Raw genomic sequence first — 26604 nt, 5'->3', positions numbered from 1 at the left:
AGATATGAAGTTACTTGTTCATAACTTTTTAATTTTGTGTAAAACATGGTGTAACAGAAGCACAGTTACAAAAAGCAGTAAAAAGAAAACTATAGTTAAAGCTTAAAGCCCTAAACTACTGTTCAAACCAGGGAAAGTAAGAGTGGGTTGAAGTGTGTTTTATTACCTCTGAATTGTTGCATAATTTCTTCTTTTGATTGTTAACGATTGTTAACATAGTTTCGCTGAAAACAATTACTTTCCTTATTTAACGTTTTTTCTTTCTTTCTGCCAAGCGGTGAGTGAATGGCTGATATGGAGGAAGTGCTGCCGAGTGATGTTTATCTTGTAGATTATGCCCAGGACAGGATGCATAATATGAAAAGGAAGTTTTGCCAAGTTCACAATAGACTCTGGGGAGCTGCAAGTGTATCCATCGAGATGGTTCGCCGTGATAAAGTGTTTGGAAATGTGAAGCAGGAAGTTCAACGCGAATGGTTTGTCAGACGAAAGGATGCATACGAAGCCTCCTGTGTGTGTTTAGTGAAGCTCATTCACTCAACATGTGTTTAACCAGAGACTGATGGATGTTCAGTAACAGTGAAACACAGTGATATAAAGCAGATAAACATATGGATGATGAGATTCACAGCAGACACTGATGTGGAGAGATCGACTGATATGGTTTTTTCAGGGCCGATACTGATACCAATTATTAGTAATCAAGGAAACTGATGATCGATATTTAGAACCGATATTCAGTTGCAGTTAAAATGAAAACTTTGGTGTCAAAATTTAGAATAACACACCTGGGATTAGACTGAATAATAGTATACTGTAGTGGTTCTCAAACTTTCTCGGTCATTCCCCACCTTGGACAAGGGGGGATTTTCAAGCCCCACCTTAGGGAGGGTGGGGGGTGGTATTAGGACACGTCATAATTTCATAATCAGAAACTAGTGCGTATGATGCTCAGTGTTTATAATCAACATATGACTGTTTACAAATTTAACATCTTGTTTGTCCAATACGAAGTCTGTGAAGTGTCTGAGAAACACTTCTGTCTGTCTGTCTGTCTGTCTGTCTGTCTGTCTGTCTGTCTGTCTGTCTGTCTGTCTGTCTGTCTGTCTGTCTGTCTGTCTGTCTGTCTGTCTGTCTGTCTGTCTGTCTGTCTGGGGCTGCTGACAGTGACAGTGACAGTTTCCTCATTACTAAACCTTTGCTATGGAGAGAAAAAAAACTATATATACGCTGACACCACGAAATGGAAACATGATAATTCCTGTGACCAGTGATCATAGCTGGCCACAGTTCAGCGTGTCGCGCCCCCACCTGTCATATCGTTATTCCCCACCAGTGGGGCGCGTCCCATAGTTTGAGAAGCACTGGTATACTGTTTGTTTCTTGCACTGTAAAAAAAAACAGTGAATAAAAAAAAAAAAATACCTTACATTTTTGTAGAATAACACAAACTCCAACACAGATCTTGGTTCAGTGGCGACTTCAGGCAGAGAGGCGGCTGCATCGGACTAATTTTATCGGTTATCTGTGAAAAGAATGGCCGATACCAATTGACCCTTCGCCAACTCCTCCCACAAACGGCTATTGTCCAATCCTACGTTAGCAACCGTAACTATAGGCCTGGCAAGCTTTCGGCAGTGAGTCATTACGTTTGCTTTTGTGGACACATTTTGAGACTAGGACGAAAAACATTTGTTTGTAGAGAAGGATGTTGTTGCTGCTGCTACTACGGCGGTGGCGGCAGCAGCAATATAAAGATGTTCAGATATGAGCTGACTTTTTTTTCGACTTGAGCAAGTGTAAATATGGGGATAACCATATGTTCACCTCCGAAATGACAGCTGTACTTTTACGGCTTTTACCTGGGCTGTTAGGGCTTTTACCTGGGCTGTTAGGGCTTTTACCTGGGCTTTCAGGCGAGGGATCCTCCAGGCAGGGACTGCTTTCACTGACTGATACAGCGGTGGGAGAAAAAAAACAGCAGCGAAAGCTGTATGTGGTTCACAATCGCCCAAAAACTTGCAGTTTGACAACCAGTGAGATGACCTAAGTCTTCATGGGTTGATAGACGGTAAAATGACCGGTCCTTACTGCTGCTCTGTACATTGTCCAGTCGTGTCGTTGAACAGATGTTTTATCCTCCTGCGCGAGTCACGTCACTGAAAACTCTGAATGATCTTTGTGACTTCTTCTCTCTATTATCTCAGAACAGTTTATCCAGACATTTGCTGATATTTCCTTTGAAATCGATACCAAATATTGCCAGGAGCATGGCTGGGAGTGAGAGCTTGCCCGCCGTAGCAACAGTAACCAAGGGGGCGGGGCTTACGCGAAGGGTCAATTGTCTTGAAAATGCCGATATTATCAGACAGACAGATAATCGGTCTATCTCAGATCTAACCGACTCTCTCCTTTCTTGTCTCTTCCAGATCACGGCCCACCTCAGCTGCGACTCTCCCCACCGCCGTCCTCCTCTCCTCTCCCACCCCTCTCTTCCTCCGTAGCCCCCCTCCTCGCCGCTCCCCCGCCCCCCTTCTCCTGCTGCTCCCTCCCCATCGGCCTCCAAGATAGATTCCCTCAGGAGCAAGGTTGACCTGCTCAAGCTGCCCCTGGCGCTCTCCACCAAGTCCATCGCCGAGCGCAAGAGCCAGCTGGGAGGCGTCGGCGGCGAGCAGCGCGGCACGGGGGGAGGAGGAGGAGGCGGGGCTCGTAAAGCCCGCTCACCGCCGACCCGAGACATGGACAACGAGTCGCAGTACTCGGGCTACTCGTACAAGTCGTCCCACTCCCGGAGCTCACGCAAGCACAGGTGGGTCACAGAGGTCACAGAGGTCACAGAGGTCACGTCATGACGATGTCATCGCTGCTGTTTTACTGTTTTAGTTTAATTATTGCACAGGTGCATCTCAATAAATTAGAATATCATGGAAAAGTCACACAATGGTAATTAAGCAATATATATATATTGCTTTTATAAAACGGTTACCAATAAAGGCAATATGAAAGAGGGATACGCAATCAATTTCATGTAGTTTTATTCAACCCGAAATACATATTGTCTAATAAAAAAGCCTCACTGGAAAAAATAGTCCCACCTCTCCAGACGTTAGCTCCAAGTAGCTCTGCAGCTCGTCTTTTCCTCCGCTTTTTTTCAGGTGAAAGTCACTGCTCAGTCCCCTCTACCATTGTTAACCCTCCCCGCAGGTGAAAGTTAACCTTAAACATGTGAATTCAACTACTTTAGTCCATTTTTTAACATCGTAAAAACATCGACTGTCTTTTGCTACGGACTGCAACAGTCCGTTGTCATGGATACATGACAACAACTTCCATTCATACCAGTCATACGTGCCTGAGGCGGAGTGATAGCCTACGCTGTGATGAGGCTTTAGAATAGTAGCCGTGGTATATGCTCAATATACCACGGTTAACAACCAATCAGATCGCCGGATTTCACCTTTCCGTTTTATAACACTTTATAATATGTACACATTTATAGTTAAGCATCAATGAATACTCATTAGTATGTCGTTTATAAACACAGTTAGTGCTTATCTATGATGAATTAAACATTTAACTGAGTTTATAAACTACATAATAATGAGTATTCATTTGTTATAAATGATGAATTCAATATAAAATGCTTCACTAATGCTTAATAGTGTGAGCTTATTAAAAAAGTGTCACTGTCAATTTCCAGTAGTCAAATAGCCCCAACCACCTATTGAGGACAAATAGATGGTCATACTTTTCAGAAAGCCAACATTACCATATTACATTTTTTGTGTGTGTAATATTTAAATCTTTTAGTTTTAGTTTATTACGATCCCCATTAGCTTTTGCAAAGCAGCAGCTATTCTTCCTGGCAGGGGCGTCACTAGGTTTTAAGGACAGGGGGGGCTTAGCCCCCAGTAGATGCACAGGATGTGAGCGAATGTAGTGCGCAAGCACGAACTTTCACAATGACCGGAAAAAACACAACATTTAGAATTTAGAGTAAATTTAGAGTATTGAATCATGGGCTAGTTGAATCTAAGAATAAGTAAAGTAGTACATCTAATGAGTGACTGGGTAAAAGTAGATGCTAAAAAAAGTGAACCTGAGTAATTTTTCAGATGTTTGACTATCATGGATATGTCCAGGCGGAATCTGACGTCTGGTACCTAAGGTACCAGACTGGAAAACTAATTATATTTCACTAGTAGCCTGTGTCATAATGGTTATACACTCCATCCAAATACAGCTGTTTTTGGCTCATTTTGATTTCACTCAGACCTCTTCACATTTTCCAATTCAAATAAGACCAGACAACAGAAATGAAGTGCGACTCCAACTGGAGCAGATATTTATGGTAAAGAGTGCACATTTCACCCTAGAAACCCCTTCATCTTCTACACAACCAGGACCTTCACAAGAAATTTCTGATTTTTTTTTTTTTCTGAGCTGAAATAGACATTGGGGGGTGGTTCAAATGACTGACCCTGAGAATCATTTTAATTTGAATATTCTGCTTTTATTAGTAGTTTTATTTGGACTAGGTTTAAAAATATATATATTTATAGCCTACCTATATATTGTTATCATGCTGTTTTTATATATTCCTGTGTCTTACCTGATCTTCTGCATCTTCAGGACATGTCTCTGTCTGGCCTCTCCATACAGCATTCCTCTCCCTGTCTGTCTGTGCTGCCTGCAGTGTCACCACATATCATTAGTATATCAAATGAATCCATTAAATAATCTGTTTTACTGCTAAATGTTATTTTCTTTAACACAGCCAAGCTATAAAGTACCAGATTCATGTCAACACATTACACACATACACAGCACACGCGCACACACACACACACACACACACACACGGCACATGAGACAGACAGAGAGAGAGAGAGAGAGAGAGAGAGAGAGAGAGGAACACACACATGATGACAGGAGTGTTCAGGATCCCCGTTTAAACGTTTTCCTCACCAGAATCTAGCCGAACTTTGGAGCATTATTTAGCCCGTTTTCTGACAAGCTATCATGCCATGGTTGGTACCAACAGAAGCCTAGCGTCTCCTGGTTTTATATAATATCTGTATCTTCGCTCTAGCTTTAAAACTGACCCGTTTACAACGCAATTAATATTTCACATTAATTTAAAAAATATCGCGGTCATTTTGACATCAACACTGCTATTTAGAGATGTAGTAGCTTACTGTCTGATGCCTGCTAGTCCTGCTTTTAGCTACAGGTGGACTGACTCCTTACTCTTCCTCTGTTGACATCAGAGCTCCTGCAGCCCGTCACTGCAGGCTCGGAGCGGAGCTTCAAACAAGCCGCCGCTACATGGGCGCAACCAACTCACAACTGGGAGGGGGGTGGTCACACACTCAACAAACTAATTAAATTAAACAAATCAGAAATAACAAGAGACAAATGCGATGACAGCTGGGGTTCTTAAAAGGAGAATATATGTCACAAAAAATGTCACATAATAAAAGAACACCAAATTATTTGGGGGGGCTTAAGAATATTTTAGGGGGGCTGAAGCCCCCCTAAAATAGGCCTAATGACGCCACTGCTTCCTGGTGTCTTTTCTTTTCATAAGGGACTATAAATACCAAATAAGACACATACTTGATACATACAAAATGAAAATACATATAAAAGACACATACAAATACAGACAGAACACCCGAGATGAACATGAAGCATCAGAATTACAAGCTCCTACGTTGAATCATCCTGTCACACAAAGATGCCATGACCCAACACTGACAACAAGTGTTTACAAATTACCTGTTTGCATATTTTCACTAATGGTTGAGACACTGAATTTTAGGTCTTCATTAAATGTGAGCCATAATCATTACAATTAAAAGAAATTAAATAAATAAAGACAAGAAAGTTAGTTTCACTTATTGAAATGAATTACTGACATTACTTTTCCATGATATTCTAATTTATTGAGATGCACCTGTGTATGTGTTTCTTGGTTGGTTGGAAGCATCATTGTCATCATCGTTATTATTATGCTGCACTGAAACACTGAAAGCAAACCTATATCTGTGTGTGTGTGTGTGTGTGTGTGTGTGTGTGTGTGGTTCAGGGATCGGAGGGATCGCCATCGCTCTAAAAGCCGAGACAGCAGCAGTCGTGGAGACAAATCGGTGACCATCCAGACTCCTGGTGAACCGCTGCTCGATGCAGAGTCGACCCGCGGAGACGACCGGGTCAGTCATGAACTGTTTTATTGTGTTATATTGAAATTCTCTGTGTAATTTATATAACCTTGTTTTCACTTTTAGCACTTTGGTCTGAAACACGGGTCTGTCAGTCCCTCTGCTCTGCTCTGAGCCCAGGAGAAAACATTTATCGTATCCTACAGTTTTTATCCAATGAGGAGAGAGAACGGCATGCAGGGCTGTGTGTGCAGCCAAGGGACGCCGTGAATGTGGTGACGTAGGGACGAGGACTGTTATGGTGCGTTCAAGGAAACTCGTATTTTTCCGACTGTGAAGTGGTACCAGTTCGATCTGGTACGAGTTCACCGGTCGGAAGTTACGAGTGGCCGTTATAGTGACTTTCACCGGTAAAACAGGTCGGAAAAACAGGAGTGGGTTGCCTGAAACGCTACAAAGTCGTAAGTTGTGACTTGAAGCTGTAATTTACGATTTCAAAAGCCTGCCTGGAACGCAGCATTAGAGAAAACGACCGGACCACTTACTTCTGCTTTAAGGAATGGCTTAAGTTCGTCCCAGTTAAATGTGATGATGTCAGTTCTGAATATAGTTCCTCCAGTATCTTTAGCAGGGCCGTTGCTAGGAATTCTGGGCCCCCTTAAAGAATACTAAAGTGGGCCCCTCCCCCTAACTTTTCCTTTTTTTTTCTTAGACTACGTATGTATTATCGTTTTTTATTTAGCCTTCTTTGTTTTGATGCTAATGCAGCATTACACTGCAAAAACTCAAGTATCTTAGCAAGAATATTTGTCTTATTTCTAGTCAAAATGTAATTTCTAGTCAAAACAAATCTCATTCTACTTAAAATAAGACACATCATATTAAAAGTAGCTTGTTTTTAGACACTTTTTACTTCTTTCAAGCATATTTTCACTTGGAATAAGTAGAAAAAATCTGATAGTGGAGCAAGTTTTTCTTCCTTATTACAAGCACAAAAAACTTACTTTCACTGGCAGATTTTTCTATTTATTGTGAATTTAAGTGAAAATGATCTAAAAACAAGTTAATTTTTAGGTAATGAGTCTTATTTTAAGTGGAAAGAGATTAGTTTTGACTAGAAATGAGACATTTGGACAAGAAATAAGACAAATATTCTTGGAAAGATGTTGTACTATAGTCAGGGTCTTACGCAGAATAATTCAGTCATACAAAGATTAGACTACTGGGGTTTTTTATGGGCCCCACTGGGCGCTGGGCCCCTAGAGTTATCATCACCTTTCTCCCCTATACAACGGCCCTCATCTTTAGTGGATGTAAAATAACCATCATCCATCCAGGAAACATTGTTCTCCTGTAGAGAAATGTCTTAACACTCCTCTGCTGAGTTGAGTGTGTTTCTCGGCAGCTGTCAGTCATCTCCCTCCAGCCCTCGTGTGTCCTGTTAGTCGCTGGGAGCGGCAGCTGTTGACATTTGTATAATTGAGTCTTGAGACATTAAGAGGCAGCACTTTAAGTGAAGAGGCATGTTTTCATTAAGGAGCCTTAAGGTGACGGCATTGTGCCTCAAGGAGGCGTCTGCCTTTAAATAGTCAAGAGGCGTTTATATCTCAGCCTTTGACTGAGCAGCCACTCGAGCGCTGGACCGTGAACGCATCGGTGACACTAACGACATAAATACAGAGGGGTGGAGGACACGCAGGGGGCGATTACTATCAGGACAAACAAAACAAGACGTGGAAAAACAAATCAGTTGTTAATTATAGAAAAGTATAAATTTAAAAATAAAAGATAAGAATTTGAATTATTTATTTAAATAGCAGCTATATTTTCTAGCATCACGATCAACTATTTACTGGATGTTATCTAACAATTTTTCTTAATTTAGACTTATGTTTAATTATGTTTGAAAATGATTCTGCTAAACAAACCTGTCTTTTATTCTGACTTGATTCAGGAGAATTAAACAGAACAGAACAGAATTAAAACACATTTGCTAAAAATAGTGAGTAAGATGACGAGTTACTTAGAATAGAATAGATTAGAAACTTTATTTGTCTGAAACCAAAGGGTAACAAAAATTTGTCTTTGACAGGGCTCCGTTGACCGTTAAATACACACAAGATGTTAAAAAAAGACCTAAAAATACACAAAATCAATATCAAATATCAAAATGATTGTGGTTTAATTAATTGATTAAACAAACAGTCAATGAAACACCAGTCAGATCTGATCTAAAAGCTTAAAAGCTCCTTTCTTCATATTCATTTCTTGCATTTTTAAGTTGCAACTCAGTGAGCGGTTTGTGTTGTTTGTGTTTATTTTGAATGCACTTCTCATAAATACAAATCTCAAAGTGCTACAGAGTTATGCTGCGTTCAAGACAACTCGGAAGTCGGAAAAAAACAAGCTCCGAGTTGTAAAAAATGAATTGAACGGTGCCGAACTCGGAAATTACAGGTCGGGAACTCGGGTATCATATCAGAGCTCCGACTTTCCGACTTGACGTCACGACAACATCAAAACATGGCGACCCTCGTCTTAAACAGTTAGAATTTAGACATTTTTATTTATTTGTTGAGGTTTTAATGCATATTTTTGTGTATTATTGCAGTAGCCTATATGAAATATGTTTATATTAAGCTGTGATTGTTGTATGGTGTGAAATCGCAGTCCTCGTATGTGACGGAAATAAGGTTTAACTGTTATCAAGGCTGTAACATTATATGTGCACTCATCTGCGACGTCTCCTCTCCTCCAAAATAAACATCATTTACTGCTGCATTGATTTTTCGTATTCAGCTATGAGCCACAATACGCCAAACTTCCTTCAGGTATCCATGTTTTTTTTCTCCCGAGTTCCTGCGAAATTTTTGGGAATCCCGACCTCCGAGTTGTTATGAACGCAGCATTAAATCTGTCTCATAAAATCAGCAGTAAAATGCTCCTGAACTCACTCTTCTCTGTCTCCGTCTGGTCCTCCGACAGGACGACAACTGGGGTGAAACCACCACGGTCGTCACCGGCACCTCGGAGCACAGCATCTCCAACGAGGACCTGACGCGCGTCACCAAAGACCTCGAGGAGTCGACGCCGCTCGAGTGCAAGCGCTTCGTGGGCCCGGCGCTGGGCGGCTGCCTGAGCTTCTTCGCCCTGGTCACGCCGCTGGCCTTCCTCATCCTGCCCCAGGCGCTGTGGCGCGAGGCCCTGGAGCCCTGCGGCACGCCGTGCGAGGGCCTGTACGTGTCGCTGGCCTTCAAGCTGCTGGTGCTGCTCATCTCGTCCTGGGCGCTGTTCCTGCGGCCGCCCCGCGCCACGCTGCCCCGCTTCTTCGTGTTCCGCTGCCTGCTGATGGTGCTGGTGTTCCTGTTCGTGGCGTCCTACTGGCTGTTCTACGGCGTGCGGGTGCTGGAGCCGCGGGAGAGGGACTACCGGGGCATCGTGGAGTACGCGGCCTCGCTGGTGGACGCGCTGCTCTTCATCCAGTACCTGGCGCTGGTGCTGCTGGAGGTGCGCCACCTGCAGCCCGCCTTCTGCCTCAAGGTGGTGAGGAGCACCGACGGGGCCAGCAAGTTCTACAACGTGGGACACCTCAGGTGAGCGAGGGTTAGGGCCTGGAGACTCGTTAACGTGGTGTTCTTAAAGGGATAGTTCCACATTTTGGAACATTTCTTAAAAGGCATTGAATTCATTAATCTAAAAACAAGGCCTTAATTGGCATTAAAATGTCTTAAATCAATTTTTAAAACGTCTTAAAAATGTTAACACTTAAGGTAGTACTAAGGTACTTAGGTAAGTGGGATTTTATGGTTGTAATTAGTCTCAAATCTCAAAATAATTGGTAACATTCTGACATAGAGAAGTTAGTGGCGGCCGTCAACGCTAAATTTCTCACCGCCACCAGCTCCCAAATCAGTTTTTTTTCCCCCCAATCATCCATGTAGCAGTCACTTTACTTTGGACCACATAGGAAAGTGGGTAAAATTGTCCCTAACCCTATGTAATAGATGTGGTGACGTTTTTTTGTTTTTTTTGCATTTGTGTTTATTGTGAAGTCGGTCTTAAATTTCATTTCAAGCGGCATTAAAAACGTCTTAAAAAGTCTTACATTTAAGTTGGCTTAAGCTGTAGGAAACCTGCTATAGTCATAGCAGTAGGTTCATTACCTTTAATTGTTATTAAGCTGTTTTTAGAACGGCGGAGCAGAGCCGTGAGCTGCTCAGAGCTACGCTACGGAGGCTCATTATGGGATTTCTTTGTTTCCCTCATCAAACTCATCAAATACACAATCCAACAACTCCACAACGCTCTGGTGGACAAGTTGTGACCTGCACATTCACCACGCTATGAGATAATAACACAACGTTACCACACAGAGTTGTTTTAGAGGGAAATGCAGAGACTGTTGATGAAAAACTGCCCCTGACGGGAACGTGCATCAGCGGTTTTGCATGAATTTACTTGCTTTGCAAGTCGATTTACAGTCTGCTCCCCTAAATTTTCTGTTTGCGCTCCTATAATTTTAGGTACGGGGCCGCTGTGCTCCTAAAAAGACATTAGTCCAGAATAATACAAACACCTACACATTTGCACGTACAGGCTTACACATAAAGCTCCATTATAGTTAAATTGAATTATCTCAATATAAAAAATACACATAAACAGGTCTTAATAATGAAAGTAGGAGAAAATACAGAATATGAACACGTTATATTTTTTGACAAGAAAGTTACCTGCTAGAAACACAATAAAACTGGTTACAAATCTCGACCTTTTGACTTTAACTGGTTCATGTGGCACAAGTTGGTTTAGCTACAACTCAACCAGACTAGGGATGTGCACGGTTACCCGGGTACTCGAGTACTCGAGTAGCAATCTGCTACTCGAGTATGAATTTATTACTCGGGTACCCGAGGATTAAAAAAAACGGCACGTCAGAGCGCAATCTAGTGTCGGATCAGACTACATTATCATGCCCTGGTTCGGCTTTTTGTAGTGTTAAACAGTTTCGGATCAAGCAACGTGATTTTCTGCTGTGTAAAAGCGTTTTTGGATCGAGCCTCGGACTTTCAAACCTTTTACAATAATTCTCCCTCCCTCCCTCGGCGACGTACGCCGTCGGGAGGGAGACGACAGGTCTCAAGTCTGGTAGAAAATATACTTTCACTTTACAAACACTCTGAAACCTTCCCTGTTATTTCCTGAAACGATGCGAGGCAGAGAGGACCGAAGGCACCAACATGTGTAGTGTGGACTAATAAATAAGCACCGCTAATGATTTAAAAAAGAAAAGAAAAAAAAAGTTTTCTCCTCCGTGGCAGCCGCGGCATAAATGCGCTGCACTCAGCGCTGCACTCAGCGCTCAGAGCGCATGCAGCGCATTTATTCCCCGGCATAAAGATGCACATCTGCCTCGTGTGTGCATCTTAAACTCCAGTCTCTACTCTTATTATCCACCTGACATTGTGTGTGACGACGCTGTGTGTCAGTAATGCGGACTGTCTGACGGACAGAGCGCATTTATGCACCGGCTGCGCTCTGTCCGTCAGACATGACGTCATTTTATTTTTTATTACAGTACTCGATTACCCGATTAGTACCAGCTTCGGTTACTCGATTAGTAAATTAGTCGAAATGCCCATCCCTAAACCAGACACATTCCTGCATTTGTACCTGAATTTAACTGGTTTACACTTTGATTCATTGGTTTAATGTCTTGTCCCAACATGTCATAACACGAAGGTATGTGTGAACATTAGTGATGTGCGGGCTGGGTTTTTTCTCAACCTGCGGGTCCCGCATTCATGAAATAATTTGACCCGCCCTGCACCGAAGCACCAGAGAAGAAGATGCTTGAAAACAGCCCTGAGAGAGAGACAGGAAACCGTCTGTAGTCTCCCTCACATCTCCCACACCATTAAGTGAACATTTCTTGCCTCGACATGTGGGTTGCCCCGTGCATCACCGGTGTATATATCTGCTTTTCTGTTTCATAGCAAGTGTGTCTGCAATTTTAGATAACAGATGGTTTTTGACTTTTCCTCTTCAAAGACGCACATTGTTCTTTTTTTTTGTGATATTTAGTTTGTTTGACAACCTGGACATAAATAGATGTGATAAATTCGAGATGTCAGAAGAAAGTCTGTCTTTTTTGATGTTGTTACAGAATGAATGGATGATATCCAGGCCTGTTAATGTTTCTCCTGTTTGCTTATGGAAAAAGGTGAAGGCATCTACTGCCCTTCCTCCAAGAATTAGACATTTCAAGGGATAAAAAAAATACTGTATATCTGAGTAAAATATCTAAACAGAAGTTATATAACTTAATTCACGGTATTTTCAGTTAAAGGGATTTAGTCCAGGCAAAATAGCGTTTTATGACAGACTAATTGTCACAGAAGGTTTTTCACCATACATCATTTCTATTAGGTGTCTAGAACAACATACTAAAAGTCCTAAGAAATCCTAGTTGGGGAAATATGTTTAATTCGCATCATTATTTACTGTATAAAGTCTATGGTGCCGACAACAATACACCCCAATGGGGTTATTTTTTCCCCTTTACTCCTATCACAATGAAACTTTACACAATGAAAGTATCCATGAAATGTAACATTTTTTGTATTACAAGTTTCTTTGAAAATGAATTTGAATATGCAAATGAGCCTTACACTAATCAAATATGCCCAAAATACACCCGAATAGGCTTCTTTTTTTCCTTTACTCCTACCACAATGAAACTTTACACAATGAAAATAGACATTAAAAGTAACATATTTTGTATTACAAGTTTCTTGGAAAATGAATTTGAATATGCAAATGAGCAATACACTAATGGAATATGGCCAAAATACACCCGAATAGGCTTATTTTCTTCCTTTACTCCTACCACAATCACACTTCACACAATAAAAGTATACATGAAAAGTAACATTTCTGTATTTCAAGTTTCTTGGAAAATTAATTTTAAATATGTAAATGAGCTCAACACTAATTGACTTATGGTCAAGAAGCCATAAAGCCACAAGCAGCAACAGGGGCCAAATAACTAACACATTCATATCCATTCAATAAGTTAACCTATGCACTGAGTGCTGTCACTTGCCACACTTGACTTATTCATACACACATGTCACTTGCCACTTAAAAGACCTATATTGACCTTAAGAATTAATTGCACAGTCTTGTCTCCAGTTGCTTTCTAAATTCTTTTTTTTTTAATTAGCGAACAAGCCTTACCTAACGACTTTCCTCCCAGTTTGCAGAGAACATCAGAAGAAAGTCAGAATTCATCAAAGTCATTTCAACGACTGTGTGTGATGTTATGCTGAACTATGTTCAACAACATATGAGCGGGACTAAGAACTAAGTTATTTGGCCCCTGTTTTTGCTGCTTGCGGCTTTATGGCTTCTTGACCATAAGTCAATTAGTGTTGAGCTCATTTACATAATTTAAAATTAATTTTCCAAGAAACTTGAAATACAGAAATGTTACTTTTCATGTATACTTTTATTGTGTGAGTAAGTTTTATAAGTTTGATTGTGGTAGGAGTAAAGGAAGAAAATAAGCCTATTCGGGTGTATTTTGGCCATATTCCATTAGTGTATTGCTCATTTGCATATTCAAATTCATTTTCCAAGAAACTTGTAATACAAAAAATTTTACTTTTAATGTCTACTTTCATTGTGTAAAGTTTCATTGTGGTAGGAGTAAAGGAAAAAAAGAAGCCTATTCGGGTGTATTTTGGGCATATTTGATTAGTGTAAGGCTCATTTGCATATTCAAATTCATTTTCAAAGAAACTTGTAATACAAAAAATGTTACATTTCATGGATACTTTCATCATGTAAAGTTTCATTGTGATAGGAGTAAAGGAAAAAAATAGCCCCATTGGGGTGTATTGTTGTCGGCACCATAGACTTTATACAGTAAATAATGATGCAAATTAAACATATTTCCCCAACTAGGATTTCTTAGGACTTTTAGTATGTTGTTCTAGACACCTCATAGAAATGATGTATGGTGAAAAACCTTCTGTGACAATTAGTTCTATTTTGGGGTCCAAAATGAGCTAAATTGCCTGGACTAATTGTTCATCATTTTGGCAAATTGGCCCATTGCCATAATCCCTATAGTTTTAGGAGTTTTACACGCATCAGTGGTTTTGCATGAATTTACCTCTAAAACAACTCTGTCTGGTAACGTTGTGTTATTATCTCATAGCGTGGTGAATGTGCAGGTCACAACTTGTCCACCAGAGCGTTGTGGAGTTGTTGGATTGTGTATTTGATGAGTTTGATGAGAGAAACCAAGAAATCCTATAGCTCTGAGCAGCTCACGGCTCTGCTCCACCGTTCTAAAAATAGCTTGCACCGACAATTAAAGGTAACAAACCTACTGCTATGACTATAGGGATTATGGCAATGGGCCAATTTGCCAAAATGTTCAACTATCCCTTTAAGACCAAAGTTAACATGCATACATGTACAAACATATCACTTCCCGTAAACATAATCCCTACTCCTACCCCCCGATCTGACCAGGAGTTTTGATGTAGAAATCTATTGTCCTGCGTTTGCTTGTATAGTTTACAGTCACCAGCTGAGCTTTGGCCTGTTCTTACTGTGTCTCTCTCTGTCTCTCCGTCTGTGTTTTAGTATCCAGCGAGCAGCCGTCTGGGTGTTGGACCGTTATTACAACGATTTCCCCGTCTACAACCCGGCGCTGCTCAACCTGCCCAAATCCATCCTGTCCAAGAAGATGACGGGCTTCAAGGTTTACTCCCTGGACGGTAAAAACACGGTCTCATGATGTCTCAGATTCCTCTCCTCTAATCCGTTTTACTGCGTCGACTCGTCACCGTCATGTGGTGGTGACGCATGCAGCGCACGAGTGTGACCGGTGAAATACCTGAGCTGCACATCCACTAATGACTCTGTTTGTGTGTTGTGTTGTAGAAAACACCACCAATAACTCCACGGGTCAGTCCAGAGCGATGATCGCAGCCGCCGCCCGGAGGAGAGACAACTCCCACAACGAGTTCTACTACGAGGAGGCGGAGATGGACCGCCGAGTCCGCAAGCGCAAGGCCAGGTCAGAGACACGCTCCTTCACTGTGGCGTGTGTGTGTGTGTGTGTGTGTGTGTGTGTGTGTGTGTGTGTGTGTGTTCATGGGAACCAGACAGTACGTACTACCATAGGCGGCCTTACCTATGTTTCAACCGTTTCAATTGAAACGGGCCCCAGCCACCAGGGGGGCCCCCAGCTGCCAGTCACCAACTAAAAGACAGTACAATAAGTCATAGGTTTCACCTTATACACACACACACAGGCCTACATCCACCACACACGCAAACAGCTCTGTCCACCGTGTGGTCACACACTCGACCCCTGATCCGCTCTACAACCTGATGCGCGTATCATGCCACACCGCCACGGTAGCTACTAATCGCTCCTAATTAATAATACGGCAGTAAATCAATAACAACATAGCTTACCTTTGAAAACGGCCTGCAAACTACCAATAGACCCTCGTTTTCCTTCTCCCAGTATTATTCCTTTTCTCTTAGCGTTTCTAATGTCCTTTTGTTTTTCCTGCTTTCCTCCTGACGTGCGCCCAGTTGCGTAACCTGATGATTGACGTCTGTCAATCACTTTCCTCCTCTTTTCTTTTTTTCCTCGGGTTAAAATGCCTCCAAACAGGCGATCTATGAGTACGTCCCAACTTAACAGAGAAATAAAACACAGCGAGAGCACAAGTAAAATGTGATATTATTGGCAGCTTATTTACAGATTGTAATAATGGAGGAGACAGCTGTCTGTCTGCTGCTCCAGCACCGCAGCACCGACAGGATCAGCGCCTGTAGACGTCTGTCTGTCCACATGTCTCGTCCTTTCCTTGTCCGTGGTCGTGGTGCTGAAATAACGCGGAGCACTTTGCTCTCATTACTTTTGTTGCCAATTTAAATTCAGAATATCATAAAAGCCTGTAGTTTTTGATTGTGTTAAGATTCCTGTTCATGTCTGAAAATGTACATAATGATTTTGCTTTTTGATGAAAACCAACTTCAGTCCTCGTTTTCTTGGTTTTCTGGTTTCTTGCCCTGATAGTGATTTTAACACTTAATGTGTTGTGCGTACCTGGGATGCATGGATAGTGTGTTTACTGCGTCCTTTCAGGGTTTAAAGCATCAGCGACACATGGGCACATGGCTGGCAAATTTATGTTTAACAGGGTAGGGCCTCATATGAAATATTGAAACGGGCCCCCAGATGTCTAAGGCCGCCACAGCGTACTACTGTGTGTGTGGAGGGAGAGAGAGTGAAGGTAAAGAAAGAAGAAGACCGCACACTAGTTTTGCTCCCGTGACAGTTTATTGTCACACACCGAGTGGTAACGTTTCGGGCTCAGCCCTTCATCAGACATGAAGACAGTAATTAACACACCTGCTTAAATAAATGCACAGGTCACCTGACATGTCATGTGATGATTGGGAAAAAAACAAGAAGATAGAGAAGCAATATACACACTGGGACTGAACAAACAGTCTACATTATACAAACAAATCTCCAAATAGCACATGTCCACTAGAAAAATCACATGGCAGAAGCATCAGGCATCACCGTCATAATGCAATGTCATTTCAAGTAGAAAACAAATGTAAAAAATAAGGAGGTGCCTAAACCATCCTGAAAGTGGTGACAAGAAAATAATTCAGGTATCTACAGCAATAAACCAGTAGAAAAAAAGTAGTAGTGTGTGTGTGTGTGTTCATGGGAACCAGACAATACGTACTACTGTGTGTGTGGAGAGAGAGTGAACACATGACCACAACACGTCTTTGTCTGAGTGTGTGTGTGTGTGTGTGTGTGTGCAGGGCCGTTGTATAGGGGAGAAAGGTGATGATAACTCTAGGGGCCCAGCGCCCAGTGGGGCCCATAAAAAACCCCAGTAGTCTAATCTTTGTATGACTGATTTATTCTGCGTTAAGACCCTGACTATAGTACAACATCTTTCCAAGAATATTTGTCTTATTTCTTGTCCAAATGTCTCATTTCTAGTCAAAACTAATCTCTTTCCACTAAGACTCATTACCTAAAAATTAACTTGTTTTTAGATCATTTTCACTTAAATTCACAATAAATAGAAAAATCTGCCAGTGAAAGTAAGTTTTTTGTGCTTGTAATAAGGAAGAAAAACTTGCTCCACTATCAGATTTTTTCTACTTATTCCAAGTGAAAATCTGCTTGAAAGAAGTAAAAGTGTCTAAAAACAAGCTACTTTTAATATGATGTGTCTTATTTTAAGTATAATGAGATTTGTTTTGACTAGAAATGACATTTTGACTAGAAATAAGACAAATATTCTTGCTAAGATACTTGAGTTTTTGCAGTGTAATGCTGCATTAGCATCAAAACAAAGAAGGCTAAATAAAAAACGATAATACATACGTAGTCTAAGAAAAAAAAAAGGAAAAGTTAGGGGGAGGGGCCCACTTTAGTATTCTTTAAGGGGGCCCAGAATTCCTAGCAACGGCCCTGTGTGTGTGTGTGAGGAGTGGTTTACGCCCTGAGCCAGAACAGTGGCAGCAAACAGGACAAGCACAGAAACAGACCAACACACACACACACACACACACACACACACACATGAAGCCAGTTGACTAATGATTAATGGTTTTGTCCGTCTGATCCCGGTCTCTCGTTTCCTCCTCATAAATCAAAACAGCTGAGACGACGACACCGTGCACATGAAGATCTGAGGAAGAACTATTTACCGATGACAGATATACTGTATGTTGTTGGTGACGTAGAGGAGCTGCTGACGAGTGAAACGTTTAACACCTTCTTTAAAAAGACGGTTGAGTGTTTGATGAGTTATCGCCGGCTCAGAGATTTAATGTGTCTGACTGTTCTGTGTCTAATTATTATTATAACGACTATTTCTACTATTTTTACTACAACTTCGATAACTACAGTACAGCTGCCAGACCGACCACCTCTTCTACTACTACTGCTGTTACTTCAATAACTATGACAAACTTTATTTATATAGCACTTTTTAATTACAGTTAGAAGTCTTCAAAATTGAGAGTTAAAATAAATAACAATAACTTTTTTTAACTTAATTTTAACTTAATTTTTATTAATATTTATTTCCCTTCATATAATTTTTTTTTTTTTACCCTTTTACAGATGCACATTATCTTAACACTTATAATCAAGGGTTGTGTAATGAAGCGATACAATAAAATAATAATAAATAGAACATAGGATCAATTACACAGATTTAAAGTGAGAAAAAGACAAGAAAAATAAAGGAAGATACATAATTGAATATAATAACAATAATGACAATATTGTTAATAATAAAAGGATTGATGCCCAGAGGGGAAATTAAAATGAAAATAGTCACCATCGCATTAAAAAACACAAACACCTACACAAGTGTGCAATAATTAGACATATGCGTTCTCAAGTTACAATCCACGCAGGCAATAAAGTGATAATAATAATCATTAAATACCCAGTTAAGTAAATTCAGGAAATGCTTTTCAATAAAAATGAGTGACACTGACTCGGACGATCTTATTCTCTCAGGCAGATTAATAAATAAAATCCTTATTTCAGAATAAAAAAGGAGTGTGTGTGTGTGTGTGACATTATATCAGGTGTCAGACGTGGTCGTCTTCGTGCTCCTGAGCAGCCGGTCGACTCTGACCTGTGTCGACGTCTTGTCCTCTGAATAAACCAGCAGCTGTTTGTGAATAAATCAAATCACTGGTATTAACTGACCCGTCGGGGTTTCGGCCAATCAAGAAGCTCCCGGGAAACTTTGCAGGGCGACGGCTGCTGCATAAAAACGACGCTGTTGACAGATTTTTTAAACAGATTCTCAAGGTTACATGTAAAAAGTGTGGTGTTGCTGCTGATGCTTAAAGGAGAATTCTGGTCATTTTCTAAACAACGCTTTACAGCTCTAGGTCCCCGAGTGTGACCATAGGAAAAAATCAGAGGAAAATATGTGAAGCAATGGGGACAGAATTTCTAACCGTGACTTTGGCCTCTATAAACAAGGAAAACATGGATTTAGGAGGGAAAAAAATGGTTTTCGATGGGGAAAAAAGCATCAATATGAATATAACTGCTTTTCCCCCCATGCAAAATCATTTTTTTCCTCCTAAATCCATGTTTTCCTCGCGTTTTTGTCTTTGTTGATATGGAAACAGTCCCAAGCTCCACAGTCGACTAGTAAGGTCTACCCAGGAAGCTAGAGTAAACATAGCTGCATGATAAAAAACATACGTTAACACTGCTCTTTCACAGTCTGTGTTGTGTGGTAAGGAACTGGTGGATGTTGCAAAGCATTTGTAGTGATATTTTGAGCATTGTATAGAGGCCAAAGTCGCGGTTAGAAGAACTGCCCCCATTACTTCGCTGTTTAACTGCAGTGTAGTGAAGCTAGGTCCGGGCTGCACATATCTTTCTTGGATTGTTTCCTATAGTTGCACTCAGGGACCTAGAGCTGTGGAGCGTTACTTAGAAAATGACCGGAATTCTCCTTTAACTCAAACAGACACCGTTGAAACCGAGTTTACATTCCTGCTGAAGGAAACTGAGGTTGTGAAATAAATTCAGAATGAAATTCCTCCCGACTGGAAGCGTTTTCCCACAGGATGTGTTTACCGGAGCGCGGCCGACATATGGTGGTGTTTACCTCGTCCTCGTCGTCTGAGCTCCACCATCGGTCCGTTGTGATTAAACAGAGCGTTTCGTTGTTTACACTCTGTTGAGAAATAATCACAGCGTCTGTCCAACCACAGGGCTGTACGTTAACTTTTTCAGCACATAGCACTAGTGCTACAGAGGCTGACAGTTTTTTAGCACAGGACCAGAGAGTTGTAGCACACCCTAAAAATGCCCGTCACCTCTACAGAAGACAATGAATGCAGCTCATCACTTACACAGTAACATCAGTAAGTGTAATTCATATACTGTACATAATGTAATACAATTATAGAATAAGAACTCAAAATGTTTTCAGATACAGAAGAAGCATCTTTAAGCATCACTTTAAACATTGTTGTTTAAAGTGACTTAAGCATCACTTTAAACAACTCATTTTTACATAACAGGCGTGACATATTTACTACTAGGGGTGGAACGGTTCACAAAATCCACGGTTCAGTTCGGTTCACGGTTTTGTGGTCACAGTTTTTGGTTCGGTTTGGTATACGTTGATCATTGGGAAAATCAGTCTTGTATATTCAGGTTAAAACTGAAAGAATGAGGCAGTCTGACATCTGATACATTGTGACAGTCTGAGGTTAAAAGTAGGTGAGATTCTGGCTGCAAGGGAGGAGACATTGATAGTTCCAACATGTTTTAATTTATTGGGCAAAGAAAGTTATCTAACAAATGCTGAGAACAATTATTCATTCACTGAAATATATACTAACCTATATTTATTAATTGTGGCTCTTACAAAAATTATATCTTATAAAATATAAAAGCAAAAATGTCTCTTAAAGCTCTGCCCCTTTAATTAGTGCATACTAAATAATTTAACTTTAGCCTACTACTTTTACAACCACATGCTAAATGCGCTAATCGCTAATTGGTCGCGATCATCACACATGCGGTCCCATACAGCACCTATACAACGCTGCTGGCGCATCTTCTAGCTCCGACTCTTTCACTCAAGTGACCAGCTGATACACTGCTCTGCTTTTTCTTCTTGTTTACCCATAGCAGCCATGTTACAGGGCAGATTAATTCTTAGCACAGGCATGTTTAGATGTAGCACGTGCGACATATACGTATGTAGCACTGTACAGCCCTGAACCATGTGTGTGTGTTTCTTCTTTCTTTAACATTTCCTCCCCTCCCCTGACTCCTTCTTCTTCTTCTCCAGGTTGGTCGTGGCCGTGGAAGAGGCCTTCACGCACATCAAGCGTCTCCACGAGGACGAGGTGGCGTCGTCGCCCAAGCACCCGCGGGAGGTGATGGACCCGCGGGAGGCGGCGCAGGCCATCTTCGCCCCGATGGCGCGGGCGATGCAGAAGTACCTGAGGACGACGCGGCAGCAGGCGTTCCACAGCATGGAGAGCATCCTCACACACCTGCAGTTCTGCATCACACACAACATGACGCCCAAGGTGAGAGACGGAGGGAGAGAGAGAGAGAGAGAGAGAGAGACTGTGTTGTAAATCTCCCCCTATCACGGATGTAGTGCACTATATAGTGTGTTCGCCATTTTGTAGTGTTGTTCGAATTCTCCGCGATTAATTTCATCCACTATGTAGTGGATGACAAAACACCCACAATGCACCGCGAAATTGAGTGAACAAGCGATGTACACTACTTTCTACTCCCGTATCCCACAATGCAATGTAGTCGTGTTTTGCCAGAGAAGTCAGTAGAAGAAGAGGAAGCTAATTAGCATGTTAGCTACGATTTATTTAGGCAATTTACAAAAAAAACTCCTCAGACGTATTTGCCTTCGCTCCGTTTGCCCGAGTAGCAGGAGTTGGGCAGCAGCATCCCAACATTAACAGGCAGCATTAAATCAATCTAATACAGAAACTGTAGTAGAATATGGAGTAAATACCAGCTAACAAGCTAAGCTAATAGCCACAGAGCCGCTAACGGCTCACGGTCGGGACACACAACAGTAGTCGACCAAACCAAACTTCCGATATTTCAACAGTTTATTGTCCGAGTAACACAACCACACAGAATCACATCCTAAAATGTTCCCGCAAGGGTCTGGTTTTTATTATTTTATTTTTATGTGTCCGGTTTGTTTCATACATCCATGGTTTGTTTACATGATTCTCGCTGTCTGCTTCCGTCACAGCAACACCTGGCGCATCAGCTGACGCAACCACGTCTAGAAAATTACCGTCTAGTGTCCGAATTCTCCTCCCGTCGTTCCCTACATCGTGTACATGATGTAGTCCACTATATCATATACATGATGTAGTGGATAGGGAGTGAGTGAGTGGATGATTTCGAACACAGCCAGAGAGTGTGTCATAACTGTAGCCATGGCAACCAGACTTCTGTCTAGTCAAGCAGCAGCGGCCACACACACACACACACAAAAAACCCCTCCACAAATAAACGTTTCCATGGTGATTTTATCTCCAGATGTTATGATACTACACCATAAGAGTGTGATGTTTCATTGGAAGGTTTTCTCTGGTCTGCAGCTACTGCCCTTTTTCTAATGCACGCAACAAAAAGTTATAAAATAAGCATTGGCATATTCTTAAAGGGAAACTTCACCCAAAATCGATAATTCACAATAATTTTCTACTCACCGTTATGCCAAGGAAGGGTTTGGAGAACTTTCAGAGTCATCAAAACGCTTCAGGAGTTCCAGGGGGGGTCCGGCTGGCGACGGATTTTCATATAATGGCAGCGGATAGAGTTCACTTTTGAATCATCCAAAACACACAATGAAACATCCAGATACCTCCATACTGCTCGTCTGCACTGACCCAAGTGTCCTGAAGCCGCCACGTGAAAAAGTTGTTTGGAAAAAATAATTTGATCTCTGTTTTTAGCCTTGTTGTAGCAGTAGCTCCCAGAGATTTGCTGTGAGATGTTCTTCCGTGTTTACATCAGACATCCAATGGTTTACAACGTTGAACCAAGGAAGAAAAGGGATGTGGCACCCCACCCGTAGCCTCAAATGCAAAGATATTTATTCAAGCTGTGTTAAAAACCAACGTTTCGACCCAAGATGGCCTTGAAGACAGCAGTACAGCAGTACATTGTTGTGAATGAGGGACTATTAATCGGCGTATTTCCACCACCTACGAGAAGTCCCGTCTCAAAATAATACGCCAGTTCAATAGTAAAAGTAAAAAATTACAATGCATCAGCTGGTCAGAAAAAAAAGTTTGGTTTGTTTTTATCTGGAACCAACCAACTCACTCAGTGCTCCTCCACACAGGCAGTTGTACCTCATACAACCAACCCCACTTCAAAAAAAGCTGAACTATCCCTTTAGTTGATCTTGACCTGGTTCCTGGAATAATGCTGCTTTTTCATATATTTAGGAGGATTAAATGCTTTAAAACATGGGGACATATTATGCAAAACTCACTTTTCCATTGTTTTAGTTTGTATTTGCCTCCTCACCCCTTTAACGTCAGTTCTGACAACTACGTCAACATTTTGTAAACTGCCATAATCAGAAAATGTGTCTCTTAACAAGCCGTTTTAATTTCACCCGGCTTATTACATCACAAGCCGGGTGATGTGAATATTCAAGCCCTCGCTCCCATGGTCACCATGGTTACCTCAGCTACCAGAGCGAAGACTGTAAACCGACCGTTTAGAGCAGGGCTGTGAAACTGGTGTGTAGAGAACCCAGCTGTTTTTCTGACCAAAGCATGTTACTAACATTACTTTTAGACATCAAGGTACCAGGTCAAGAAGCAGAAATGAGCAGAATATGTCCCCTTTAAAACTGTGTTAAATCTGTGTTTCAAAGCATTTTTATGTTTATATATATGTTTTTTCTTTTTTTTCTTTGCTCTTCTCTTGTCACTGCAGCTGCTGCGTCAGCCTGATCAGTGATTTCTGATAAATAACACCTGTGTGTGTGTGTGTGTGTGTGTGTGTGTGGTTTTGCCTGACAGATGCTGAAGAAGGGTTTTTCTCCCAAACATTTGTGTGACAATAATACAAACTTTATATTGTGCTTCTTTGTTCATTTTCTACTTGTTGATTAAACTTCCTCTCCTTCTTCCTCAGGCCTTCCTGGAGCGGTACCTCAGCCCCGGCCCCACCATGCAGTACCAGCAGCAGAGCGGCAGGGGGCGCCAGTGGACCCTGGTGAGCGAGGAGCCGGTGACGTCGGCGCTGCGCCAGGGCCTCGTCTTCTCCCTGCGCCGCCTGGACTTCTCCCTGGTCGTCACGGTGACGCCGCTGCCCTTCCTGCGGCTCGGCGAGGAGTTCATCGACCCGAAGAGCCACAAGTTCGTCATGCGGCTGCAGTCGGAGACCTCGGTGTGAGGAGGGAGGGGGGGGGCGGACACACGGAGACCCACATGTGGTCTCGTCCAATCATTTCCCTCCTCCCTCGTTTGTTTGAGACAGAGAACAGGAGCGTTACACACCTCCTCCTCCTCCTCCTCCTCCTTCTCCCTTTATTGTGTTTTTTTGATCATCACAGACGCTCTGATATCAAACTGTGATCAGCTCAACGATTGTCTGAACCTGGAAACAAACGGATGCCTTGACTTTTTTCTCTCTGTGTTGTTCAAGTCTTTTTTTGTTTTTACAACACACTGTGTAAAAAAAAAAAAAAAAACAGGAAAAGAAAGAAAAAAGAAAATCCTTTTTTTTGTAAAGGGGACTTTTTTGTTGTTGTCCTTTTGTCTCACTGTAACCACTGGACTACTTTACTGTGCTGATTCAACACACGAACACCAGAGGAGGGGGGGTGACATCATGTTTGTCACTTCCTCTTGTCTTGTGTCTGAACATCAGACTGCAACGCTGGAGTACCACTGCCGCCTGGTTCCCTGTCGGGGATTTGTTTCGTTCGACGTGACTGGGACTTTTTTTTTTAATATATATATATATATTAGAGGGCGTGACTTCTTTTTTTTTTTTTTTTTTTTTGTACTCACAGAATGTAGCATTAATTATGTGCATTGAATTAACACGTTGCTTTCCTGTGGCCTTCAAGGCCCAAATGTGTTTTTATCTGACTGTAAAGAAGAGTGGAAGTACATTCCTAAGCTGTCGTCGTTGTTGTTGTTGCTACTCCAGACTCTGTACGTTCATGATTGTCTAAAATATGCAGCTTTAGTTTCATTCTACACTGGCAATTTTATTTTATTTTTATTTTTTATTTTTTTTTACTATTAATATCACAAGTTTTAACAGGAATTCAAAAAAAAAAAAGGTCCGGTTCACACCTCGGTTATCAACATGCGTGCTAAAGTGCTTTTATTCTGAAATCCTCAAAGGGTGAGATGATCCCCAGCAACACATTAGCGTGTAAATAAATAGAGCTCAACAAAGCAAAAATAAAATTCCTTGTGGTCGTCCTCAGAGGATGGCGCTGCCCCGTTGCCATGGTGAAATAGGTTATCTGTCTGACAGGAAATTGATTATCTGACACCAATTTTTTATTCGTCAACCACAGAGAGTGAAGGAACTTGTAGTTGCAGGATGTCGGCGGTGGGGTGAACGTCTGTGTTTTGGATTTTCAAAATAAGACGTTTAAACTTGAAACTGTGGGACAGACGTTTTTTGTTTTTTTTAATGGAAATAATTAATTACTCAACAAGACACAAATTTGCAGATCAATAAGTACAGATCGGTCAAATGATGAGAACGTTCCTGCAGCTGGACCCTCGGTGTTTTTTTACTTTTGGTCTGGTAAAAAAAAAAAAGAAGAAGGAAGATGTCATCAAACATGTGTCATCTTTTCTTCTGAGGAAATGTGTGTGAAACTTTTTTTTATTTTTTTAATTCAGCTGTGGAATATTTTCTCATCTGAAATGACCAAATGATTGATAATCATTGACGATAATGACATGAGATCATATTCTGGTCTGTGTGTATGTGTGTGAGCAGGGCCGTTGTATAGGGGAGAAAGGTGATGATAACTCTAGGGGCCCAGCGCCCAGTGGGGCCCATAAAAAACCCCAGTAGTCTAATCTTTGTATGACTGATTTATTCTGCGTAAGACCCTGACTATAGTACAACATCTTTCCAAGAATATTTGTCTTATTTCTTGTCCAAATGTCTCATTTCTAGTCAAAACTAATGTCTTTCCACTTAAAATAAGACTCACTACCTAAAGATTAACTTGTTTTTAGATCATTTTCACTTAAATTCACAATAAATAGAAAAATCTGCCAGTGAAAGTAAGTTTTTTGTGCTTGTAATAAGGAAGAAAAACTTGCTCCACTATCAGATTTTTTCTACTTATTCCAAGTGAAAATCTGCTTGAAAGAAGTAAAAAGTGTCTAAAAACAAGCTACTTTTAATATGATGAGTCTTATTTTAAGTATAATGAGATTTGTTTTGACTAGAAATGACATTTTGACCAGAAATAAGACAAATATTCTTGCTAAGATACTTGAGTTTTTGCAGTGTAATGCTGCATTAGCATCAAAACAAAGAAGGCTAAATAAAAAACGATAATACATACGTAGTCTAAGAAAAAAAAAAGGAAAAGTTAGGGGGAGGGGCCCACTTTAGTATTCTTTAAGGGGGCCCAGAATTCCTAGCAACGGCCCTGGGTGTGTGTGTGTGTGTGTGTGTTGATAGCAGACGTGAACGGGGTCTTTTCAACACTTTTTTTTTTGTTTTTTTTTTGTTTTTTAACATTGTGCATATCAACAAATCAGTACTAAACCGGCAGCTGTAGTGAAACTATGAACTGCCTCATTATGGGTTTAATTTTTT

At 41.2% G+C, this 26604-nt stretch overlaps 1 protein-coding gene across 1 annotated transcript; it reads left to right on the top strand.

Annotated features, from left to right (window-relative positions):
* Positions 1-2434: 2434 nt before the first annotated feature.
* On the top strand, positions 2435-25004 carry LOC146970191 (vang-like protein 2). The gene is made up of 7 exons (XM_085803698.1): positions 2435-2809; positions 6092-6215; positions 9150-9757; positions 14820-14953; positions 15120-15255; positions 21077-21320; positions 23932-25004. The coding sequence occupies exons 1-7, from the start codon at positions 2739-2741 to the stop codon at positions 24190-24192; spliced, it is 1578 nt and encodes a 525-aa protein (XP_085659824.1). The 5' UTR covers positions 2435-2738; the 3' UTR covers positions 24193-25004.
* The last annotated feature ends 1600 nt before the right edge of the window (positions 25005-26604 follow it).

This window comes from Trachurus japonicus, chromosome 17 (assembly GCF_045865225.1).
Source record: "Trachurus japonicus isolate A0001 chromosome 17, Traja_1.0".
NCBI lineage: Eukaryota > Metazoa > Chordata > Actinopteri > Carangiformes > Carangidae > Trachurus > Trachurus japonicus.
Note: the sequence above shows the minus strand (reverse complement) of the source record. Positions and strands in the feature narration are given on the sequence as shown.

Excerpts from the sequence above, each read along its gene's own strand:
- LOC146970191 (XM_085803698.1), top strand. The coding sequence starts at position 2,739 with ATGGACAACGAGTCGCAGTACTCGGGCTACTCGTACAAGTCGTCCCAC. Across the intron at positions 9,758-14,819 it reads TACAACGTGGGACACCTCAG|TATCCAGCGAGCAGCCGTCT; the intron begins GTGAGCGAGGGT and ends TCTGTGTTTTAG. Across the intron at positions 15,256-21,076 it reads GTCCGCAAGCGCAAGGCCAG|GTTGGTCGTGGCCGTGGAAG; the intron begins GTCAGAGACACG and ends CTTCTTCTCCAG.